Source organism: Kogia breviceps, chromosome 17 (genome assembly GCF_026419965.1).
Source record: "Kogia breviceps isolate mKogBre1 chromosome 17, mKogBre1 haplotype 1, whole genome shotgun sequence".
NCBI lineage: Eukaryota > Metazoa > Chordata > Mammalia > Artiodactyla > Physeteridae > Kogia > Kogia breviceps.
In genome coordinates, this window is record NC_081326.1 from 10,974,838 (window position 1) to 10,996,750 (window position 21,913).

Below are 21,913 nucleotides of genomic sequence, written 5' to 3' on the forward strand. Positions count from 1 at the left end.
TACAGCTGCTCTGCTGTTGTTCTGTGCCACCCTCCCAGGCCTGGCAGGCAAAGCAGGTGCTCCTTGCTAACTACTCAGTGCTCAAGTCTTCTGACGACTCCTCCAGGCCAAGAAGCTGACTCTGCTATTTGTCTTGAGACTCAAAGGAGTCATAAATGCCTGCTGGGCTGTGCCCTTGGGAGGTGGGGGGGTGGGCGTGGATGTAGGGAATGGCTCCCTCGTTTTTGTGATACTCTCTTAGAGCCCCCAGTGAATGTCAAAGTTTGGTAGAAAAGCTTCCAGCTTTTCTTGTAGGTCTCTTTTTCTATAGGACCCAGATACATGCTCAAGGGTGAGTCAGAGACTAGCAGTGATGATGCTATACCTAGAATCTCCACCCCCTCTGACAGATGAACATTTGCTCCCTTGATAAAGGGTCATGTTTATCATGTCTGGCTCTTTCTTCCCTAAGACAGCATCCTTTCCCAGAACACTCTGCAGTTCCCGGCCCACCCCCAGAGAGGCTTCTGTCAGGCTGCCCTACCAGTTTGTCAGACTCACCCAACTGTGACTGCTCCAGCAGGGTATATGGCTTAGACTCCTTCTGGAAGGCTCTCTAGTCCTGGGGGATTTCTGGGAGGCTGCCATCACCATGCTCTCAAGCATGCCCCGATTTGTTCAAACTCCCGGCCGTGCAGGGCAGGCTGTGATGGCTACAAGATGCATCTCTACCATAGCCCTACAGCAAGGCCACCTGACTGTGTTTTCCTTAAAAACCCGAATTACGTCAATGCAGTTTGTCATTAATCTGATGCTCAGCAAGCACTTTAGGTGTGTGATTACAGCCTTCTTTTCTTGATAGTGACTGGCACATAAAAATCCTTCACTCCCAAATCAGTAGATTGTTGATCTATACCTCATACTGCTATCTAATTATTGCAGAAGCCAGGAAGGCTGCTCAGATCACTTAGCAACCACTGGTATGTTTAGAGCCTCCTACCATCATAATGGTTTTATAGCAGCAACTCTTGTTTATTACCCAACAGATATTTATTGAGCATCTACCGTATGTTGGGCATGGTTTTAGGCACTGAGAAAATAGCAGTGAACAAAACAGACAAAATCCCAGCACTCCTGTAGCCTATATTCTAGGCTGGGGAAATGAGGGAGGCTTAATAATAAACAGAGAAGTAAAATATACAGGCTACCGGATGCTGGTAAATGATGTGGAGAAAAGCCAAGCAGTGCTGGGAATGGTGCTGGACGTTACAAATTCTCTTTGAGGTGTTCCACACAGATTTTAACACTAAAATCCCTTTACTGCAGTGAACTCTAAGTATAAAGTAACAGTCAAGAGTGCAGGATATGGAGTCTCAGCCTCATTTTTCTCACAGTAAAATGCAGATAATGGTACTGACCTCAGAGGGTTGCTGAGGATTAAATGAGATGATACATGTGAAGTGTTTAGCCAAGGTCTGGCACATGGGTACCGGCTGCCACAAAGGATACATAAGGAGTGAGAAAAACGGCCTTAAAGAATGGCATTCTTCAAACCTGGCTGGGGCATGGGTGCAAAGACTCTCTAAGGAATGTCTGTGTGTGTGCGCATGTATGTGAGAGGGCGTGTCCGTGTGTATGTGTGTGTACAAGAGTGTGTGTATGGGGGGTAGTTAGATTCTGTGACACTTAAATTCCACTGAACACGTTTAAACGAGTGTTACAACTTATATTTTAACATGTCAACGTTTGTAATATGCTGAAAATTGCACCCTTTGCATCTGTTCACTTTTTTATTTTTGGCTGCTCCCCGCAGCACGCAGGAACTTAGCTCCCCGACCAGGGATCGAACGAACCCATGTGCCCTGCAGTGGAGTGAAAAGTCCTAACCAGTGGGCTGCCAGGGAATTCCCACATCTATTCACTTTTCTCAAAAAAATTTTAGATACCAAGTTAAGATTGTGGAAGGAACAATTTCTCAAAATTATTTTAAGGAGCATATAAGCAGAAAGTTAGAATCTAACTGAGAGAGAGAGAGAGAGAGAGAGAGAGAGAGAGAGAGAGAAGGGGAGGGAAGGAGAGAGGCAAGAGAGAAGAGAACAAAAAAAGAAGAAACCCAAACATCACGCCCAAAGTGACTACAAGGAACCAAGGAACCACTGAGGTGGGTTGGAGGAGAGGGGCCTGCTGGGACCTTCCCGGAAGCCCTCTACACGCTCCATGGCCTACTGTGCGGTCCCATCAGAGCAGGAAGTCCTCACAGGCTGTAATTCCCTCTTTCTTGCCTTTCCCACTCCATCAACTCCTAGAGGGCAGGCAGTACGCTTTGTCTTCCGTTGCACTTCCAGTCCTAGCACCAAGCCTATATTTACCAAATGCAAGAATGAAGTGGTCAGCAGATAGATTTTTGCCTGTGGGTTTTCTCCTTGATTATATTCTCAGCTTCTTTAGGACCATTACTCAAATATTTGGTCCCCTAGCTGAAGAGGGAGTCATATACTGACCCAGTACATAGAGAGGGCCAGATCAGCAAGCAAAGACCATAGTTTCAGTAGGGACACAGTACATTTTACATGGCTGTGGAGCCTTCAAGTGAGAAGTAGTTAGGGGATAAGGAAGGGAAAACTGTAGAAAATAGAGCCGGTTATGCAATTTAGAGAATCTAAGTCTTGAGTATTCAAAATCTCATATGCAACCTACATGTTAGTTTTTATTTACACTGATGTGTACATTTTTTTTTTTTTTTTTTTTTTTTTGCGGTATGCGGGCCTCTCACTGTTGTGGCCTCTCCCGTTGTGGAGCACAGGCTCCGGACGCACAGGCTCTGCGGCCATGGCTCACGGGCTTAGTTGCTCCGCGGCATGTGGGATCTTCCCGGACCAGGGCACGAACCCGTGTCTCCTGCATCGGCAGGCGGATTCTCAACCACTGCGCCACCAGGGAAGCCCTGATGTGTACATTTTTGAAGTTAGATAAAAACAAATTTAAGATGGCTGAAAGGAAAGCTGACTGGTTCCCCTGGTGTACGTGGTGCAGGAGCCTAACTTAACACTGGCCAGCTGGATAAGAAATCAGATACAGATCGAGCTCTTCCTTAGGTCCTCAGAGAACCACAAAATCAAAGTGAACTGTTCTGTATATTACCACCTGGGTCTCTGTGCCCATGGATGAGCTTAATTTCTCCTTGTTGACAAGGTACCAAATATCTTGGTTCACAGGGTAGCAGGGACTCAACGGATTTTTCTATTTCATTCAATTTCACACAGAACTTTCTGGAAATTATCTTCCACCTCTGAAGAGGTGAGTTGCCTCACAGTAGACCAAAGTGTGGCAATGCTGTTTTCACAAGGAGCAGGAAAGAGTGTCATTTCCATAGTGATCTGTGGCAACCCCAATCTGTGGTGCTTCTACCCATCTTTATTAGCAATTACAGGTCATAACAGAGGCTGCTTATGAATAAAGTTTAAATGTCAGGGGAATGCATAGCTAATAAGAATTGTAAATATTTACAAGGCAAAGTGATGATTCAAGCTCACAAAATAAATAGAAATTAATCTCTATCAAGCACTAATTTGTTGCCCGAGTCCTGAAACCTTCCACTGAAAAGAAGAGCGTATGAGGCTACGTCAGAGTTATATCTTCCAGGTCAGCGCGTCACCTCCCGTCTCCTATGGCAAATCTTCCACTTGACCCGCTTAGTTCTTCACTCAGCTTCTCCTTCAGTTACTCCTGAGCACTAGAATCATCGCGATCAATGACTTTTTTTTTCCCACTCACTCATTCAAGCAATACCTATTTACTACTAGATACTTATTATCAATACATTATACTATGAAAGACGAATATACCCATCTGTAACCACAAACTTTGTACCATTTAAAGAGATGACCTTATAAAAGGTTAGATTTAGTAAGGTTTAAAAGATACATACTACGTATGGGCTTCCCTGGTGGCGCAGTGGTTGAGAATCCGCCTGACGATGCAGGGGATACGGGTTCGTGCCCCGGTCCGGGAAGATCCCACGTGCCGCGGAGCGGCTGGGCCCGTGAGCCGTGGCCGCTGAGCCTGCGCATCCGGAGCCTGTGCTCCGCGACGGGAGAGGCCACAGCAGTGAGAGGCCCGCGTACCGTAAAAAAAAAAAAAAAAAATACTGGTTTAGGGGGGGAAAAATGGGTTTAGGGAGGACAAGAAAGTGAGCGCTGGGAGCCCTACAAGAGCCAGTGGCCGGGCCTGCTACAGGAATTACCAGGACCTGCGTGTAGCTTTGACATGAGACTGTATTACTGAGCTTGAGCTAGGAGCCAGCAGGAGGAAGGCTTACAGAGAGCAAGTGCCTGCTGAGGGCTTTGACAAGAACCAGTGGCTGGAGCTGCTGTTGCAAGAAGGAGACAAGGCTTGTGTAGCCATTTCTCCTACATCCCGGTCTTACGATCCCCTGATGTTCAGAGTTCAACAGAGATTGCCGGCTTTGAAAAAACAAGAACGCAAACATTTCCCCAGGAAATGTAATCAGGTTAGAGGCACAGAAGCTTTTGATGGGAACCTGGGCCAGATACCGAGATCTTGTGCTGTATGCAGCTCTCAGATTCTGGGTGAGGGAAAAGGATTAAATAGAGCACACAATCTTAGTGGCCTGCTGAAGGCTGTCAGAGGCCTACTGGTGTCCGAACTTCAGGTCCCCCTCCCCTAAAGTAGTACTCTTATGACTGGTATAGACAAATACTTCTAATATTGGCCACATTTTATCTACTGTGTTTGCACAAATATTATAGTCTATCCTATTTTATTAGGGAGGGTAAAGAGCTGCTCTTAAAATAGCATAGAAAAGAATTGTAGTGATCAGAAAATGACCTAAAACAAAGTTCTATCAATTGGCATTTGAACTTTTCAAAAGTTTAAGTATTTTTTTTTTTTTTTTTTTTTTTTTTTTGCGGTACGCGGGCCTCTCACTGTTGTGGCCTCTCCCGTTGCGGAGCACAGGCTCCGGACGCGCAGGCTCAGCGGCCATGGCTCACGGGCCCAGCCGCTCCGCGGCACGTGGGATCTTCCCGGACCAGGGCACGAACCCGTGTCTCCTGCATCGGCAGGCGGATTCTCAACCACTGCGCCACCAGGGAAGCCCCCAAAAGTTTAAGTATTTTTAAGTCAGATTAAAACAAACAAACAAACAAACAAACAAGCACAACGCCTCATGAAGTAAAAATTCTAGTAAAAATCTGGCAAGGGATCATTGAAGCACGATGGGAATCACCGTCTCAGCTGCCACTAGAGGTCAGCACTGGACTCTCCATGTCATTCTATATGAGAGAAAGGACTGTTCTCTGAAACAGATCATCAGTTATGGTTCCCATCGTTATCTCATGCAATCTGTCTTGTACTTGAATGTGACTGTGGATCCCAGAAAACTAGAGAAAACGCTAACAGTTTCTGGGGTGAGCTGCTCAGACATTCCATCTGTAAGTGTGAGGCAATCACAGGACTGAGTAATGTGGCCTTCAGAGGGTCCTGGGTGAAGCCTTGGGAGTCAAAGTCCGTGAATCATACATTATGGCAGCAGGTGTTTCAGAAATAATTACACAGTAGGGGTCATATTGGCATCATTACCTGCAATGTGAAGTCAAATGGTGCCCTGACCTTGCTATTCTGTCCCTTGACTCTACACTGATCCTGGCCCAGTGGCTCCTGCTTCCTTGAGTCCCACTTACATTCTCATTCCAGCCTTTTCTCAGCCCCTTACTGTATTAAAGTGTCTAATGAGGAGGGAAACCGTACTCAGTACAAATGTACCAAATGGCTGTGGGAGGTTGAGAGATTTGGCGGCTGGTCGACGGAAAAGACATGACCATAAGAGCCAGCAACACAACAGGCTTTACTGGATGCTGCTTGAGCAGGGTTGCATGAGAGGGGAAGCTCCTCACAGCATGAGACCATCCAGAGGCTTATGGCATGGGGGTTATCATCAGAAAGGCAGGAGGTCAAGGGAACACCCAGGTGAGAGGAAGGTTGGAAAGGGGGCTTATGTACCTAGGAGAGGTCACTCAGGAGCTCAGTGCACAGCCTCTGAGTCAGAGAGCTCCAAAGGGCCATGGCAGCTTGGAGTCCTATAACCGTAAGGCTCTGTCTTACCCACGGCCAGCAGATGTGGGGTGAGTCTTGCAGATATGTAAAGCAGACAGGCTCTGAATGGCTAACAATCTGCTTGTTTGGGTTTTTTGAAAAATAACTGAGGGAGCTCCCTGGCGGTCCAGCGGTTAGGACTCTGCTCTTTCACCCCCAACGGCCTGATTTCAACTCCTGGCCAGGGAACAAAGATCCCACAAGCCACATGGCGTGGTCAAAAAAATTTTAAAAATAAAAATAAAAATAACTGAATGTGTGAAAATTTGAGTTTGACACTGGTGGGCTTTCGAGCTAATGGGTTTCAGTCTGCAGTAAAGAAATAAACAATGCAGGGGTCGATACACAGAGGCACTCTTTGGCTCATTCATATAACAGTGGTAAAACGGCCTTTGCGAAATTAACATATAGTTGAAAGAAGAGAATATAAACATGAAAGATAACCAGGAATTTCTGAATCAAGAGTTTCTGGTTATCACTGGCTAGGTAAAGTACCAGTTCTCCCTTCTGCTAAAAACTAGAAAAACTGAAAGGAAAATTATATTTATATATGTACATCTTAAAAACATTTGAAAGTAAAGAATTGCTGCTTACTAGGTCATGATATGGGAGAAGAGAAGCTGAGAGGCTGAGCAGGACTCAGTCTTCAGAGAAGGGGGAAAAAAACCAGGACCCTGGCCCTATAAGAATGGAAATCCTGCAATTCTATTTAGACTCCAAAGTGCTGCACCCCAGGAGAAAGGGCAAAAATGGATGTAAACCATCTGTGGTTAACAATTACTTTGGTAGCCCTCCATAAACCATATCTCCTGGTATTCATATCCTGTGTAGTCTTCTAGAATTTGGGCTGGCTTTCCGACCTGATTTAACTAATAGAATATGACAGAAGTGATGATTTACCTAAATCTTAAAAAGGCCTAGAAGCTTCTACTTTTGCAATCTACTTTTGACAACATTTAAGAAATATGACTGGCTTCCCTGGTGGCGCAGTGGTTGCGAGTCTGCCTGCCGATGCAGGGGACACGGGTTCGTGCCCCGGTCCGGGAGGATCCCACATGCCGTGGAGCGGCTGGGCCCGTGAGCCATGGCTGCTGAGCCTGTGCATCCGGAGCCTGTGCTCCGCGACGGGAGAGGCCACAACAGTGAGAGGCCCGGGTACCACGCAAAAAAAAAAAAAAAAGATGCTAGGATAATTGGATATCCATATTTTAAAAACGAAATTGTATGCTTACTTTCTACTGCATTAAAAAATCAACTACAAATGGGTCATTGACTTCTATGTGAAAGGCAAATCTATAAAAATTTTAAAGAGTTTATAAGACAATATCTTCCCTAATTCAGGAAAAGATTGATTAATTAAACTAATTAAAATTAAGAATTTCTGGACATAACAGATGGCCAAAAAGCACATAAAAAATGCTCGACATCGCTAATTATCAGAGAAATGCAAATCAAAACTACAATGAAGTATCACCTCACACTGGTCAGAATGGCCATCATCAAAAAGTCTACAAATAAATGCTGGAAAAGGTGTGGAGAAAAGGGAACCCCCCTACACTGCTGGCGGGAACATAAATTGGTACAACCATTATGGAGAACAGTATAGAGGTTGCTTAAAAAACTAAAAATAGGGCCACCTATGATCCAGCAATCCCACTTCTGGGCATATATCAGGAGAAAACCATAATTTGAAAAGATACATGCACCCCAATGTTCATTGCAGCTCTAACTGAAATAGCCAGGACATTGAAGCAACCTAAATGTCCATCGACAGAGGACTGGATAAAGAAGATGTGGTACATATATATACAATGGAATATTACTCAGCCATAAAAAAGAAAGAAATAATGCCATTTGCAGCAACATGGATGGACCTTGAGATTATCATGCTAAGTGAAGTTAGACAGAAAAAGACAAATATAAGGTATCACTCATATGTGGAATCTTATTTAAAAAAATGATACAAATGAACTTATTTACAAAACAGAAACAGACCCACCAATATTGAAAATAAAATTACGGTTACCAAAGGGGAAACAGAAGGGGAAGGGATAAATCAGGAGCTTGGGATTAACATACACACACTACTGCATATAAGGTAGATAACCAGCAAGGACCTACTGTATAGCACAAGGAACTCTACTCAGTATTCTGTGATAACCTATATGAGAAAATAATCTGAAAAAGAATGAATATATGTATATGTATAACTGAATCACTTTGCTGTACACCTGAAACTAACACAACTTTGTAAATCAACTATATTCCAATAAATTAAAAAAAAAACAGTTAAAAAAAAGAACTTCTGTTCTCCAAAAGATTCCATATGGAAACTAACAACAACAAAAAAGCCTTAGAAACAGAGAATACATATGCAATACATAAACTGACAAAGAATTCATATATAGAATACTATAGATATATTTTAAATCCTACAAATTCATTTTAAACATGAAACTAAAAACTGGTGAAAGACCAACATACACTTAAATAGAGGATATCCAAATGACATATATATCAGCCTCATTAGTAATTAGGAGAATGCAAATTAAACCGCAAAGGGACAATACACACACACACACACACACACACACACACACACACACACACACGCTACCAGACCGTCAAACATTAAAATGTCTGTCAATAGCAAATGTCAGGGAGATGTGCATTGGAACTCCTATACTGGTTTCTTATACTTTCACTTGGGTGTTGCCTGAGTCCAAGAGGGCACAAGAGTTCCACTGAACTTCTACTATGAAGACATACTATTAAGTTCCATAGTTGCAATACTCGCCAAACACGTAGGGTTACTGCTCTAGGGTTTGTTTTCACCTGAAAACTCTGGTCTATAGCAGTTCATTTTCCTATCTGCCACCAGTCTTCTTCCCATTATAGTCAGGTTTTTTTCCTATTAATAAGAGTCCACATCTAACATGAGCTCAGATTTTTTTCTTTCTTTTTGCTACCTTTGCTGCTGCTGCTGCTGCCTCTGCTGCGAGGGCACTTTTAACGGCTCTGGGATACAGGAAGAAACCAGTGCCTCACCCCCCGCCTTCTACTCTTTCATTTTAGGTAGCAGGTAGCTTTCTTCTGGGACATGGGAGGGGCAACAAACTTTTTGCCTGAGGGAGTTTAGCAGAAAGCCACACAGCAATGGGGAAATCTTTGAAATAGGAAGCAACAAAAGGTAATTGGAGAAGGCAGCTAAAAATGTGCTGAGTGGGGAAAGGCAGCTACAGATACAGCTATGTCATGGGGGAACTTAGTTCCCTGAGGCTCCAAACAAGAAGGTCTCCTCTGACATTCCAACCCCATGGAGATGGATTTGGTCTTGAGCTGGGGCATCATGGTCTGAACTGGGTCTTAGGTGATTCGACTGGTAGAGAATAGTAGGTGGATCTCACCTGGGTGTTAGATGGTGTGAGGAAGAGAACTGGGCATTACAATTCTTAGAATTACTCCACAGCCTCAAAATAGGTAGATCTTAGGAGGCTTTGGTAATTACAACTATAAACCCACGTTGATCCTATCTGCCACTCAGTTGAAAGCTGTTATGGGATTTTGAAGTGGAAATTACAGGTATTGATGCTATTTCTAGTATTAGTTATAGCCATACCAGATTAACAGTGACTAAGAGTATAGGGACATTTGGAATTCAAGGCTCATGTTCTGGTTGAACATTACATCACTTTTAAGTATAAAATGAGAAATCATAAGAAAGATCTTTAAAGTGAATAATAGGCAATGTTATATTTAAACGTACTCCAAGCAACTCTTTCACCCTAAATTCCATGTTTTCCTGCTGTACAGACAACACCAAGGGGGTGAGTCATTGATCAACTACCTCCTTGAGCAGTTGTGTAACTTTGGCAGTTGCCTCTGCTAGCCATATTTCCTGAGGATTCCTCAGGGACGAGAGCATCTGCCAAGAGGAGTCAGAATGCTGCTGATTACCAGGAATTGGATTTGTTACAAAGGGAGGTGCTCCAGCCCTCTGAATTTGCCAGCTCCATTGTTAGAGGAATGTGATAAATAGTTGAGTGCCTCTGCCCTTGAAAGCTGACAAAGATCCAAGCAGCTTAAAATAACACGTTTCTCCAGATAAGTCTTGGGTAGTGTGCATTGGTCTACAACTGAACCCTAGAAATAAAGAAATATATGTAAAGAGGCATTTTCCAGGGATTTTTTTCTTTCAGGGAAGAAGTAAGGGCCTTTGCATTTGGTTGGCCTGGACATGATCTCTGGAACTGGTAGGGGAAAAGGCAATTGTATTCCAGGGCACAGAGTGAGAATTCCAGGAATATTGAGCCATTAAAATTAATGTGCTTAAAGAATCCACTTGAGACTTTCTGATAATGACTGTTGTATTATTAAAGTTTGAGGACTTCTTTCTTCCTTCCTCCCCCCCTCTAATTTGGTAGTGGGTCATTTAAGGGAACAAACTCTAAACTTTCAGTTATTAAAGGAGCATAAAATTTTTAACTGGAGCTTAAAAATACATAGGGAAGGAAACTGCACAAGTAGTATGTATATTTTTTTATAACAAGCATAAACAAAGAATCACCTATAATCCCACAGCTATAATCACCGTTAAGCATGGTTATAACCTTTCATTTTTCTCTTTATTTCTACTTATTTTTCTGCTTTATTTTCCCTATATAAAGACATATATACAATTGTCTGTGTTTGCATGTGCATATATGCATGTGTCTACATGTTATGTATGTATGTATGTGTGTGCACGTGTCGAGGTCACCAAAGATTTCTGTAACACTAAACCCAGCGATCACTTCTTAGTTGTCATTGTACATGACCTGTCGTCAATAGTACTTGACACAGGTGCCCACCCTCTTCCTTGAAATACTTTGTTTCCTTGGATCCCATCACCCCAGATTCTCCGGATTTTTCCTTCTGCATCGTTGGTCTTCCTTTCTTCATCTCCTCTGTAGTTCTTCCTTCCCAAAGCTCAGCCCTTGGACTTACGTTGGATCCAACTCACTTGGGAATGAATCTTTTCCAGTTCCATGGCTCTAAATACCATCTACCTGCTGAGAACTCCCAAATGTACATCTCCCAGAGTAACTCTCATTTGAACTCAGGCTCATATATCTCTCTACCTCCATCACACTTGTAAGTCTAATATGCATCTCACAGGTGTTCAAAATAGAACTGTGAAGCCTAGCAAATCATTTCCTACTACCAAAAAAAATCTCTTGCCAACTCTTTAAATAGTAACTCCAAAATTCCAGTTGCTCAAGCCAAAACTTCGGTGCCATCCCTCATTCCTCTTTTTCTTTCACATCCCACACCCAATCCATCAGCGAGTCCTCAACGTGTACCAGAATCCAACCACTTCCAACCAGTTATCCACTACCACACTGGTCCAAACCACCAGGAACTTCCCCTCAAAGAGTCTCCTGCTTTTGCCTTTGTCCTCTCCAAGACTGAGTGATCCTTCTAAACTAAAGTCATATCATACCACTTTTCTTCTCAAAACACTCCAGGAGCTTCCCACATCACCTAGACCAAAAGCCAAAGTCCTTGCAATGTCTTCCTTTTTTTTTTTTTTTTTTTTTTTTTTAAGCAGCGGTCTTCTTAGAAGTCCATATGATTTAAATTTATTTATTTATTTTTGGCTGCGTTGGGTCTTCGTTTCTGTGCGAGGGCTTTCTCTAGTTGTGGCAAGCGGGGGCCACTCTTCATCACGGTGCGCGGGCCTCTCACTATCGCGGCCTCTCTTGTTGCGGAGCACAGGCTCCAGACACGCAGGCTCAGTAATTGTGGCTCACGGGCCCAGTTGCTCCGCGGCACGTGGGATCTTCCCTGACCAGGGCTCGAACCCGTGTCCCCCGCATTGGCAGGCAAATTCTCAACCACTGCACCACCAGGGAAGCCCCAATGTCTTACTTTTTTAATTTAAAAATATGTAGGAGGCAGCATAATGCTCAGGGTCAGATTGCCTGTGTTCAAAGCCTGGTTCTAATTATTAGCTGTGTGATGTTGGACAAGTTACTTAACCTCTCAGTGGCTAAATTTCCTAACTGTAAAATGGGATCATTATAATACCAGTCTCATAGAGCTGCAGTGAAGATTAATGAATTAATATTTATAACAGGCTTACAATAGTGCTGGTATGTAGTAAACATTATAAAAGTTTTTTAAAATGACAAAATTGGCATTTTGTGCTATTAGAAGATTTTATCATAAATTCTGCATGTAAAATGTCTCCAATAAGAATTTATAGATACCCCAAACATCTCTCAAAAAATAAGGATGAAAAATGTTTGATTAAACAAATTTAAAATGAACTATTATTGTTTTATTCTTTTTGTTTATTCTGAGTTCAGAGTTAGAATGTATTATACACCATGATTTATGCTTTTAAATATTTGGGTACTTTTGAAGCATCCTGATGTTAAACCGCTTAATTATTCACCTACTTCCTAACCAGCAATGCTTTAATTCCTAAAATAGGTGTGATTTTTTTCAGTTTATTGTATAGATTGGCTTATAAGATATACTTTATTTTTTTGCTCTACTTATGGCCTTTTATTATTGCTTTAAAATGAAGCAATTTAACCTAAACCGATAAAATAAACAAAAGCTTAAGGTGCATTCCTACATATGCCTATAATAGGCACAGTAGGGAGAATAAGTCATGTGGAATTTCCAGTAGAGAGTTTTAAAATTAGTTGACTTTGTAGAGGAAAAATTACTAGACTCAATATTGAACATGGCTTTCATCAATTTAAATCCGTCTGTGGAGGGAAGTGAGGGAAAGAGCCTGATTATCATAGCTCGTTTCTTACATCCATTTTACATTTTTAATACTTGATTATAACTGAAGAATAAAGAATACTCACAAATCACCCCTCTGCCCCCAATACACACACACTGCAACACAACACACACTCATACCCTTCTGGAACTGCTTTATGAGCCACAGAGGAGAGAGGGCCTTGTACTCACAAGTAAATTTCTACAGATTATTTGAAGTGGGAGGACTATTTGAAAAGAGGTCAAATACACATTTGAATACAAGGTAAGTCATGGTATTTGTCCATAAAAACAAAAGGGAGTTAGGATTTGTGAAAAAATTGTGAAAAGGTCATAATATTTATTCAAGGGTGTAGAGATTTTTTTTGACAGTTGAGTTTAACTTTTAGAATATGTGGTGTGAAGTTTTGTTAATTCTGGAAAAGTCTTCCAGTTCTAAATGAAATTGTGGTATAAACTGGTCCTGTTGCTGGAACTCTTAAAGGCCTCTGCATGTTGAGGTGGGCTCCTGATGAGCTTCCAGGTAAAAATAAACTTCACATATTTGCCAATAGCAAAATGTCTAAGACTCAACAGCTACGCAGCTATTGAGAATTCCTTTGAGGATGTGAGGGGAGAAACAATACTATCGTGCCTGCATATTAGAAACACGAGGCAACATTTAATGGAAACTTGCTTAGTTAAATCAACAGTATTATGAAATGTAACATTTCACGGTATTTACATGTATAAAAGATGTACAAATGAATAATGCCCTTCTAAAATGTCCTTGTAATACCTGTCAAGTAACACTTTTCCTCACTTTAAAAAAAAATTTTCAAAGAAAACTGGCCTTGAAACACCATCCAGACAAGAATCCAGATGATCCAGGTGCTGCTGAGAAGTTTAAAGAAATCAACAATGCCCACGCAATACTTACTGACATGTCAAAAAGAAACATATACGACAAGTACGGATCACTGGGACTCTACGTGGCCGAGCAGTTTGGAGAGGAAAATGTTAATACCTACTTCATGCTGTCAAGCTGGTGGGCAAAGGTGAATTGGATTTTTTTGTTTCTCTTGAAAACATTTTCTTAGAAGATCATGATATTATTCACTCTTTTAGACTCCATCTCAAAGAAGGTCTAACCTTACTACATTACTAAACTCCTACAGATAAAAGGAGCTGTTACTTAAGGATCGTTTTTGCTTTAGCTCCCCAAATAATTATAAAATACAGCATGACTTAAAATACTTCTAGACATTAATTATATTCGAATTTGAAGCTTCGGGTTAATTCTGACTGCCCTCCCTACCCCCATAATGACAAATTAAGAACTGACTCATTGGTGAAAACCTAAAATAATTTATTAGTGTGACAACTGTTTAAAAATTATTATGGGACAAATTTAGCCATGTACTTTCCTATCTATAGCATAGGCTACATCAGCAAACACAGTACTGCGGAGAATACATGGTAATTAGGTCATAGGTTCACATGGAGCCTGCTGTGAAGTAGTGGAGAAGGAAATGAGGGGAAAAAGGTAAGAATTAAACAGGGGAGCACACCGAGTTGGAGAGAGAGAGGAAGAGAGAGAGAGAGAGAAAAAGGATATCTAGTCAAGAAAAAGGCAACATTTTTAAGGACTTAGTGCAACCGGCATTGACTTTTGACAGTAAATTTTGCTTGATTTCCTAAGAATCCCTAGTATATGCATGCTTGGTGATAGTTTTATATTTATGAGTATTAATATCCTTATCATCTGATAAAAGTATATTTACATATGAATCATACATATAGTCCATCTGCATCTTTTTTGGACAGTTCACATACATGTAGTAAGTTCACAGCTCACACATTTTGTGAAATCAGATGAACTCACATTCATATGAGTTGTAATTAATAAAGAAACAGCAGATCTCCAGAGGCAGATGTCACGTTCAGTAGTACTCTGATTGCTACTTTCTTCCCCTAAAATATATCTTGCTAAATTGAATAGTTTTATATATGCAGCATGAGAGAGAATATGTTTTTGTTCATAGGCGTGGGGAGACAGAGTCTGCAGCCTAAAGCCTCATTTGCCTTCTGCAGTCCTCAGAATTCCTTTTCTTGGGGATAACTGGGATTCCCACTGAAACATCCTTTCTTTATCATTGAAGACTTGGGAGGGAGACAAGTTTCTGCCTAGAGGATCTGGAACTTAGAATGAGAGTGTACATATTGTCAATGTCATTTACGATGATAGTTTCAATGTTTATGTAAGATACAGGTTTCTGTGGGAACCTAACCCCCAGGTATGACACTATTTCCATGGGAAGGTACATCTGGAGTTCTAGATAATTTACACACTAGCACCTGACTGCATATTGGGGCCTACCTGCATAAAAAGGAGAATAGATTTCCTCGCCCAGGAAGTTGACAAAACTGATCAAAATTCATATAGACAAGCAGAAGCTGTTCAGTAGTATAAGAGATATACATCAAATAATTCCTGATGTGGCTCTTTAAAACTAAGGCTACAAAGAAATCGACCTTCCCTTCTGCTTGTGCCAAAGCCTAACTGCCCAGTGCCCTTTAGAGGGGCCTGGCACCTAGTGATCATGTATTAAGTATGCATTACATGTATGAATCAGTGTACCAATTTGAAAATATTTCAAAAACAATGGACACCTACTTATGCCTTGTATGGCACTAAGCACTGCAAGGATAAGGCAAAAGGTTATTTCTGCAACAGGCAAATAATCTAGTTGGAACAATTAAAGAACAAAACAATGCATGTATTAAAGGAAATTTTCAGAGAGGAGAAAAAATATGGGAATGGGAAGTGAAAGCAAAAAAGGTCAAAAGTAGGTAAAAAAAAAAAGGGGGGGGTGCTTGTTGGGGCACTGGCTCAGGAACACTGCACAGGAGGGTCTTAGAGGCAGTGGGTGAGGAGAAGTTTTTTTATACTTTGCACAATAATTTAAGAAATTTATGACTCTGAAAATGTAGAGAATCCATAGCAAAAGGACCATAGGTGTGAGGGTGTATAAAATCACTTTCTACTTCAAATAACATATTTTTAATAAAATCATAAACTTATCTTGCTCAATTCACAAAAATGGGCTTGTTTTCACTTCAGATTGGGTTGGGAGAGTTTAAGCCTTTAACCTTTAGCTATGGCAAACTTAGTGAGGGAAATGCTCGTGGGGAAATCCTGGCGCTGTTCACCACGGGGAACAAATCATTTGTTTATCTACGAATCAATTAATACATTCACTAATTCAGTAGGCATTTACTGTCTACCACACTCCAGGTACTAGATTCCTTAGGTAGAGGAGGGACTGAAAGACAACTAACATATAGTTTAGCCTTGAAGAAGCTCACAGTCTGAGACAGAATTATAAACTGATCACTGTCTTAAAGTGTCAACAAAACAGGACTGTGGTAGACATTTGTATGGCATATACAGCTGGGGCACAAAGGAGGGAGTCATTGTTCTGGAGGAGATGGGGATCAGGAAAGATGTCAGCCAGAGGGTCTCTGAGATAATCTGAAACACAGAGTGGGTATTTTCTAGATGACTAGGGAATGGGACAGTGGGTGTCTAAGCAGATGAATCCATAGGGAGAGCAAAGCTCTGCAAGGATGGCAGGAACAGGGCCATGCTGGTGCAGGGAAGGCACTAGAAGAAGCCAGATGACCATTAATAAGGAGCTGCTGCCTTTTCTAAGAGGCAGGAGAGTCGCTGCATGGGTTCAAGGGGACATGTCAGAAAGCTCCAGCAGCAATGTGCAGAGTGGGCTGGAGGCAAGAGTGGAAGCAGGTAGGTCGGTTAGGAGGCTACTGAAGGGTCCAGAGCAGAGATAAGGGGATCCATTCTAAAGCCCTACCAATCAGGAGAGAGGCAATGGGGAGGCGGCGGAGATGGTGAGGAGAGAGCCTGCAGGGCCAGGTGACTGAGGGGAATGCGGTGGTGTCAGGACTAGCTATCCCTTGCTCTTCCTGGTGAGAAGGATTCATGCCCTGGGTTAGCTCAGGTGACCTGTAGAGGTTATGATCACCATGGCTTGAGAATAAAGAAGAAGATGTCACACTTCATCACTCTGGCTGCAAGTCACTTGCTCCTGGCTTAACTTGTTAGGTAAAACTTCATGAGGAATTTGTTGCCAAGGAAACTAAAAAGATGGTCCTCCATGGAATAAGGGTGAGGGTGAACATGTGGTCTCTGGGGTGAACTGTGATACCTTCAGGTCTCTGGAGGCACATGGGTACACACTCGATTTCTGGGGTCTCCTACACCCCACTCCCCCTCACCCCTGTTTTGCTTTGCCTCTGTTTCCCCTAGACTTTGTTTGTCATCATTGGCCTCTTGACTGGCTGCTATTTTTGCTGCTGTCTGTGCTGCTGTTGCAACTGCTGCTGTGGACGCTGCCGGCCTAAATCATCGATGCCAGAAGAGGACTTCTATGTGTCCCCAGAGGATCTTGAGGAACAGATCAAGACTGACATAGAAAAAGGTACAGTAAAAGATGAGAACAGAGCAGGGGGTGTCTCTTCATAGGCCTGGCCAAGCACCAGGCCCCATGGTGACGGCTACCACTAAAGTGAGGGAGATACAACCACCAAATGGGCGGAAAGCCGTAGACTTTCACCTTCGGAACCTCTTTTGGAGAGGACGAAAGGACAGTTACCTTTACCAGCCACAGAGAAAAGCAGAAGCTGACACTGTCAGAAAGAAGTCATGAACTATGCTGATCACAAAGCAAAGCCAGTACAAGTCTCAGTCACATTACTAAAGAGTGAACTGTGGGTTCAGGGAGGTTTGGGTGGGAGTGCCCAGGCGTAGGAGAACCAAGGCAGAAATTTTCTCCCAGGAGACGCATTTCAGCCTGTTACTTTAGGATCTCTATTTAGATAGAAGGGAGTGGACATCAGGAGAAGTCAACAACCCTTGGCTTTTCTTCTTTTTGATTACTTGATAATGAGTTTTGGGTAAAACCGGGGGAGGGTAGCCTTTCTTCCCCAGAAATGCAGCTTCCTTCCAAAACCACACATTCAGAGATCGCCTCAAGCCAGCATCAAGAATACTGTCCCGTAGAAACGGGACTGTCTGCTTTGTTAAGCCACCTGCACATGTCTGTCAATGCGTGTGCATGGCCATGAGAGGTTACTTGATTCTTCAAGTTCACCAGACCCAGCAATGATAAAGAAAAAACGTCAAGGAAGACAACAGTCTCACAGAATTCACATCATCAGGAATACTTCACACTCTCCGGGAAACGCCTTTGTTTAAACAAACTGGAGGCAAACCTGCCATCATCCTTTGTGCCTTGCAGCCATAACCCTACTGTTATTTTCTCCTGCAGAATGCAGCGTTATTCTGGATAACAGACTTTATCGCGAAGTCACAAAGAAGCCTGGACAGCCAAATAAACAATTCAGACAGTGACCCACTGCTGTCAGAACTGCGGAAATTAGGCATGGTGCACTTCTGTGTACTGTACTCTGATTCTTTTGATCACAATGAAGTAGAAATTCCATGACATCAGACAGAGGAGAGACTGTTTAAAGGCTTCCGGATGCTTTCAATTCCCTATCAAATGTGATGCTAAGTAATACCCAGTTATTACCCACCCTGAGTCCAGCTTAAAGAAAGGAGCCTTCAATCATGTGAATTGTACTTAGTCTCAGACCATGTTAGGATTGGGAGATCAGAGAGGACAGAAGGGATTTCCCTGCAAGCTGTGATTCCTTCCCATGGGGACCACTGGGTGGCCAGTCTGGCCAACAGGGGGTTTGCTCTCACCATTTTTTATTACTGCCCCTGGAGCCAAATCGTAGGCCCATGGTGGAATATAATTACAACTTTCTTTTGCTTTATTGGGGATATAAAATGACAAATCTTCTAACAGGGCATACACACCAAAAAAAAAGAGCAAGCAAGCTGTATTACTCGTAAATGGGTTAAACAGAGATACACATAAGTGTATCTCTTATGTGTATCTCTTAAGATACACATAAGAAGAAGTATAAACTCTTCTTCAGGGAACAGCCAGTGACACCGGCATAAATTGCTTAAGAATGATAAGCTCAGTGCATTAATCTCACCTGCTCTTCTGAGGGAGATAAACTGTTACTAGATCATGTCAGGGGTCGCTGGGCCCATTGTTCACAGATCTCCCATAATATCCATCCACCCAGTCCAGTCACTGACAGAGGATAGGAAGGGGCGTTTAGACAGGACAGTACTGTCATCGTCATCCACTGGGTCAAGCTTATCTCAACTTTTCCTTTATAGTGCGGGAACCAAAACTAGATGAACTGAGCCTAGATACCTCAAGTCCAGTGTTCCACACTTTTCTGAAAAGCCTCAAAGTCTTTCCTTTTTAAATTAGATAAAAGCTCCACCAGGGCATTTCAGCAGACCTTCTATGCAGAAGATTTCTTTTCTGGAACAGAAATTCATACTCAGTGCCAAATTCCACCCAGGTTTCCTTCCTGCAGAGTTTTTGGTGATAAATCTACGTGCCGCTAACTGTTCTCAGTTCTGACACCCCAGAGCTACCAATTCCATTGCAGAGGTCAGATTCCAGACTTAGTAAGTCACGAACCCATTTGACCGTGTTACTATTAGTCTTAACCAAAAGGAAAAGCTCTATCCTATTCCTAAATATTTAAAAGCTCCTATGCAGAGTTAATCAAGGTTTTCAAGGGCCAGAAACTTACACAATTTGGACAGTCCTTTTAGAGAAAAAGAATATAAAATTACAAATACAAAATTAGATCTGAAAGTGAATACTTATTTATAATGAAAAAAGAAATTACAAAAAAATTGCAAAGCTTAAAAACTGATAAATATCTTAAATATCATAAAATTTGAAAAATAGCAATAGTTTAATTAACTGCCTGACACACCCTTATAATACTTTCCCCCTATGCTTTCTCGGTGCACATTCTTTGACTGCCTCTTCATTTAATAATAATTTCATTAATATCATTTCCTTAGGGAGAACAGAAAAATAATTGTCCTTCCTCTAGCATGTTTCTTCAAAATTTGTTTTTTATTATTGGTAGATTAGAAAAGTTTCAGTTTTACAACTCATTACTGATAATGTTGTCTAACTTTTTAGGGATTGTTGTCAGATTTAAGAAAACTCCTATCTAGTTTATTTCATATATAAGATGTAAATCTGGAAGAATTTTTCCACAGACCCATTCTGACTACACATTTCAAACCTTGTTGCCCCTCCATCACCCAATACTTCCAGGATCAGAGCCCACTGGACACATTCATAGTGTGTGACACCATGTCTGGCACGGATCTTCATGTCCCCTAAGCAATCAAATTGGGATAGTGAGTGATAGGGCTTATCGCTAAAGCCATTGTTACGCCAGTATGGCTAGCGATAATTATACACAGAGTTGCTGCAAGCCACAGAAACATAGTTTCTGTTCAAGAGTAGTGGTACAGGGTTAGATTTGCTAGTAGAGAGGAGAGATTTGCTTGGGTTATTGTGTCTCCTTCAAGTATGTGAAAGAGTGTAATCTAACTTCTACCCTTAAGAAATAAAGGAGGGAAGTTCAAAACAGTGGCATCTTCAATATTCCCTGGAAATTTTAGAACTTGCAAACTGATTCCCATCTCTTTCTCGGAATAAAAATATAATCCCAGTGGCATTCTAGGAACACAGGGGAATTCTATTATTATTATTTTTTTTGTGTGTGTGTGTGTGTGTGTGTGTGTGTGTGTGTGTGTGTGTTACGTGGGCCTCTCACTGCTGTGGCGTCTCCCGTTGCGGAGCACAGGCTCTGGACGCGCAGGCGCAGCGGCCACGGCTCACGGGCCCAGCCGCTCCGCGGCACGTGGGATCTTCCCGGACCGGGGCACGAACCCGCGTACCCTGCATCGGCAGGCGGACTCTCAACCGCTGCGCCACCAGGGAAGCCCTCTATTATTCTTATGAATCAATTAGGAGCAAATAGAAGAGAGACAGTGTCTTGGGGGGTTGTCCATACCCCCTTATTTGTCTTGGAAAATTTGAAGCTTGAAAGATAAAGGTGACAGATACCAGGTTATTGCCCTTCCTTTCAAATGTTCACAAATTAGAAGTTCCACTTTGTGAAATTTTGAGTGTTATATTTAAAACAAGCTCATTTAGACCTTACACTCCTCTGTTAGATAAAGGCCACAATGAAGTCAGAATTCCACCAGTCAAGAGGGCTTTAGAGACCATCTTGAGATAGAACACCATTCCCTCCTGGGACCCTGTGTGTGTGTGTGTGTGTGTGTGTGTGTGTGAGAGAGAGAGAGAGAGAGAGAGAGAGAGAGAGAGAGAGAGAGAGAGAGAGAGAGAGAGAGAGAAAGAGAGGAAGGAAGGAAGGGAGGGAGGGAGGGAACGAGGGAGGGAAGGAAGGAAGGAAGGAAGGAAAAGAAAGGGAAAAATGAAGAAAAAAGAAAAGAAAGGAAGGAAGAAGGTATCGAAATGAGCATAAATGGAAACCTGTTATCTCTAAATACCCTGGCAAAGCAAACCAAAAATACAAGAGATAAGTTCAATTATTTTCCAAGCTGCAAGCAGTGGACTGAAAACTCCCAGTTAAACTCAAAAATTTTCTTGCAGAGTCATGATTTCCCCACTTTTTTGAAGGAGAGGAAATAAAGTGTTTAAGGGAGATTTTATAGTGGGTTGACCTTGGATCTAAAAATGTGAAATTCAGAGCACAGAAAAATCTGTTGACTGCTTAACTGTTCTTGCTACTCACCTGGATGAAACCCAAATAAATTCACAGCCACTGAGCTGAAGAGGCCATATGGCTTGTAATTAGACTCGCTCTCAGCCAAGATATTGAGACATTTATTACATTTGCCGTTCAGCATTCATCAAACTTTATTGCTCAGGAAAAGGGCACCAAGGAAGAGATGAAATTCATCCTTCCTCTTTTCACCAACCCCACTCAATCTCTTTCCTATTCCCTTCCCCCCAGTCAAAAGGAACTGATTTCTAAAAATAATTCATGGAAAATAATTCTTGCAACTAGTCCAAAGCCCTTTGCTGCCTCTTTATATGAGAACAGC

General features: G+C 42.1%; 1 protein-coding gene across 1 annotated transcript in view; it reads left to right on the top strand.

Annotated features, from left to right (window-relative positions):
• DNAJC5B (DnaJ heat shock protein family (Hsp40) member C5 beta) overlaps positions 1-21,913 on the top strand; it is a 34,003-nt gene that overhangs the window by 6,888 nt on the left and 5,202 nt on the right. The window contains exons 2-3 of the mRNA XM_059042636.2: positions 13,697-13,910; positions 17,183-17,354. Coding sequence (XP_058898619.2) covers positions 13,697-13,910; positions 17,183-17,354 — 386 coding nt within the window. The remainder of the gene's footprint in view (positions 1-13,696; positions 13,911-17,182; positions 17,355-21,913) is intronic.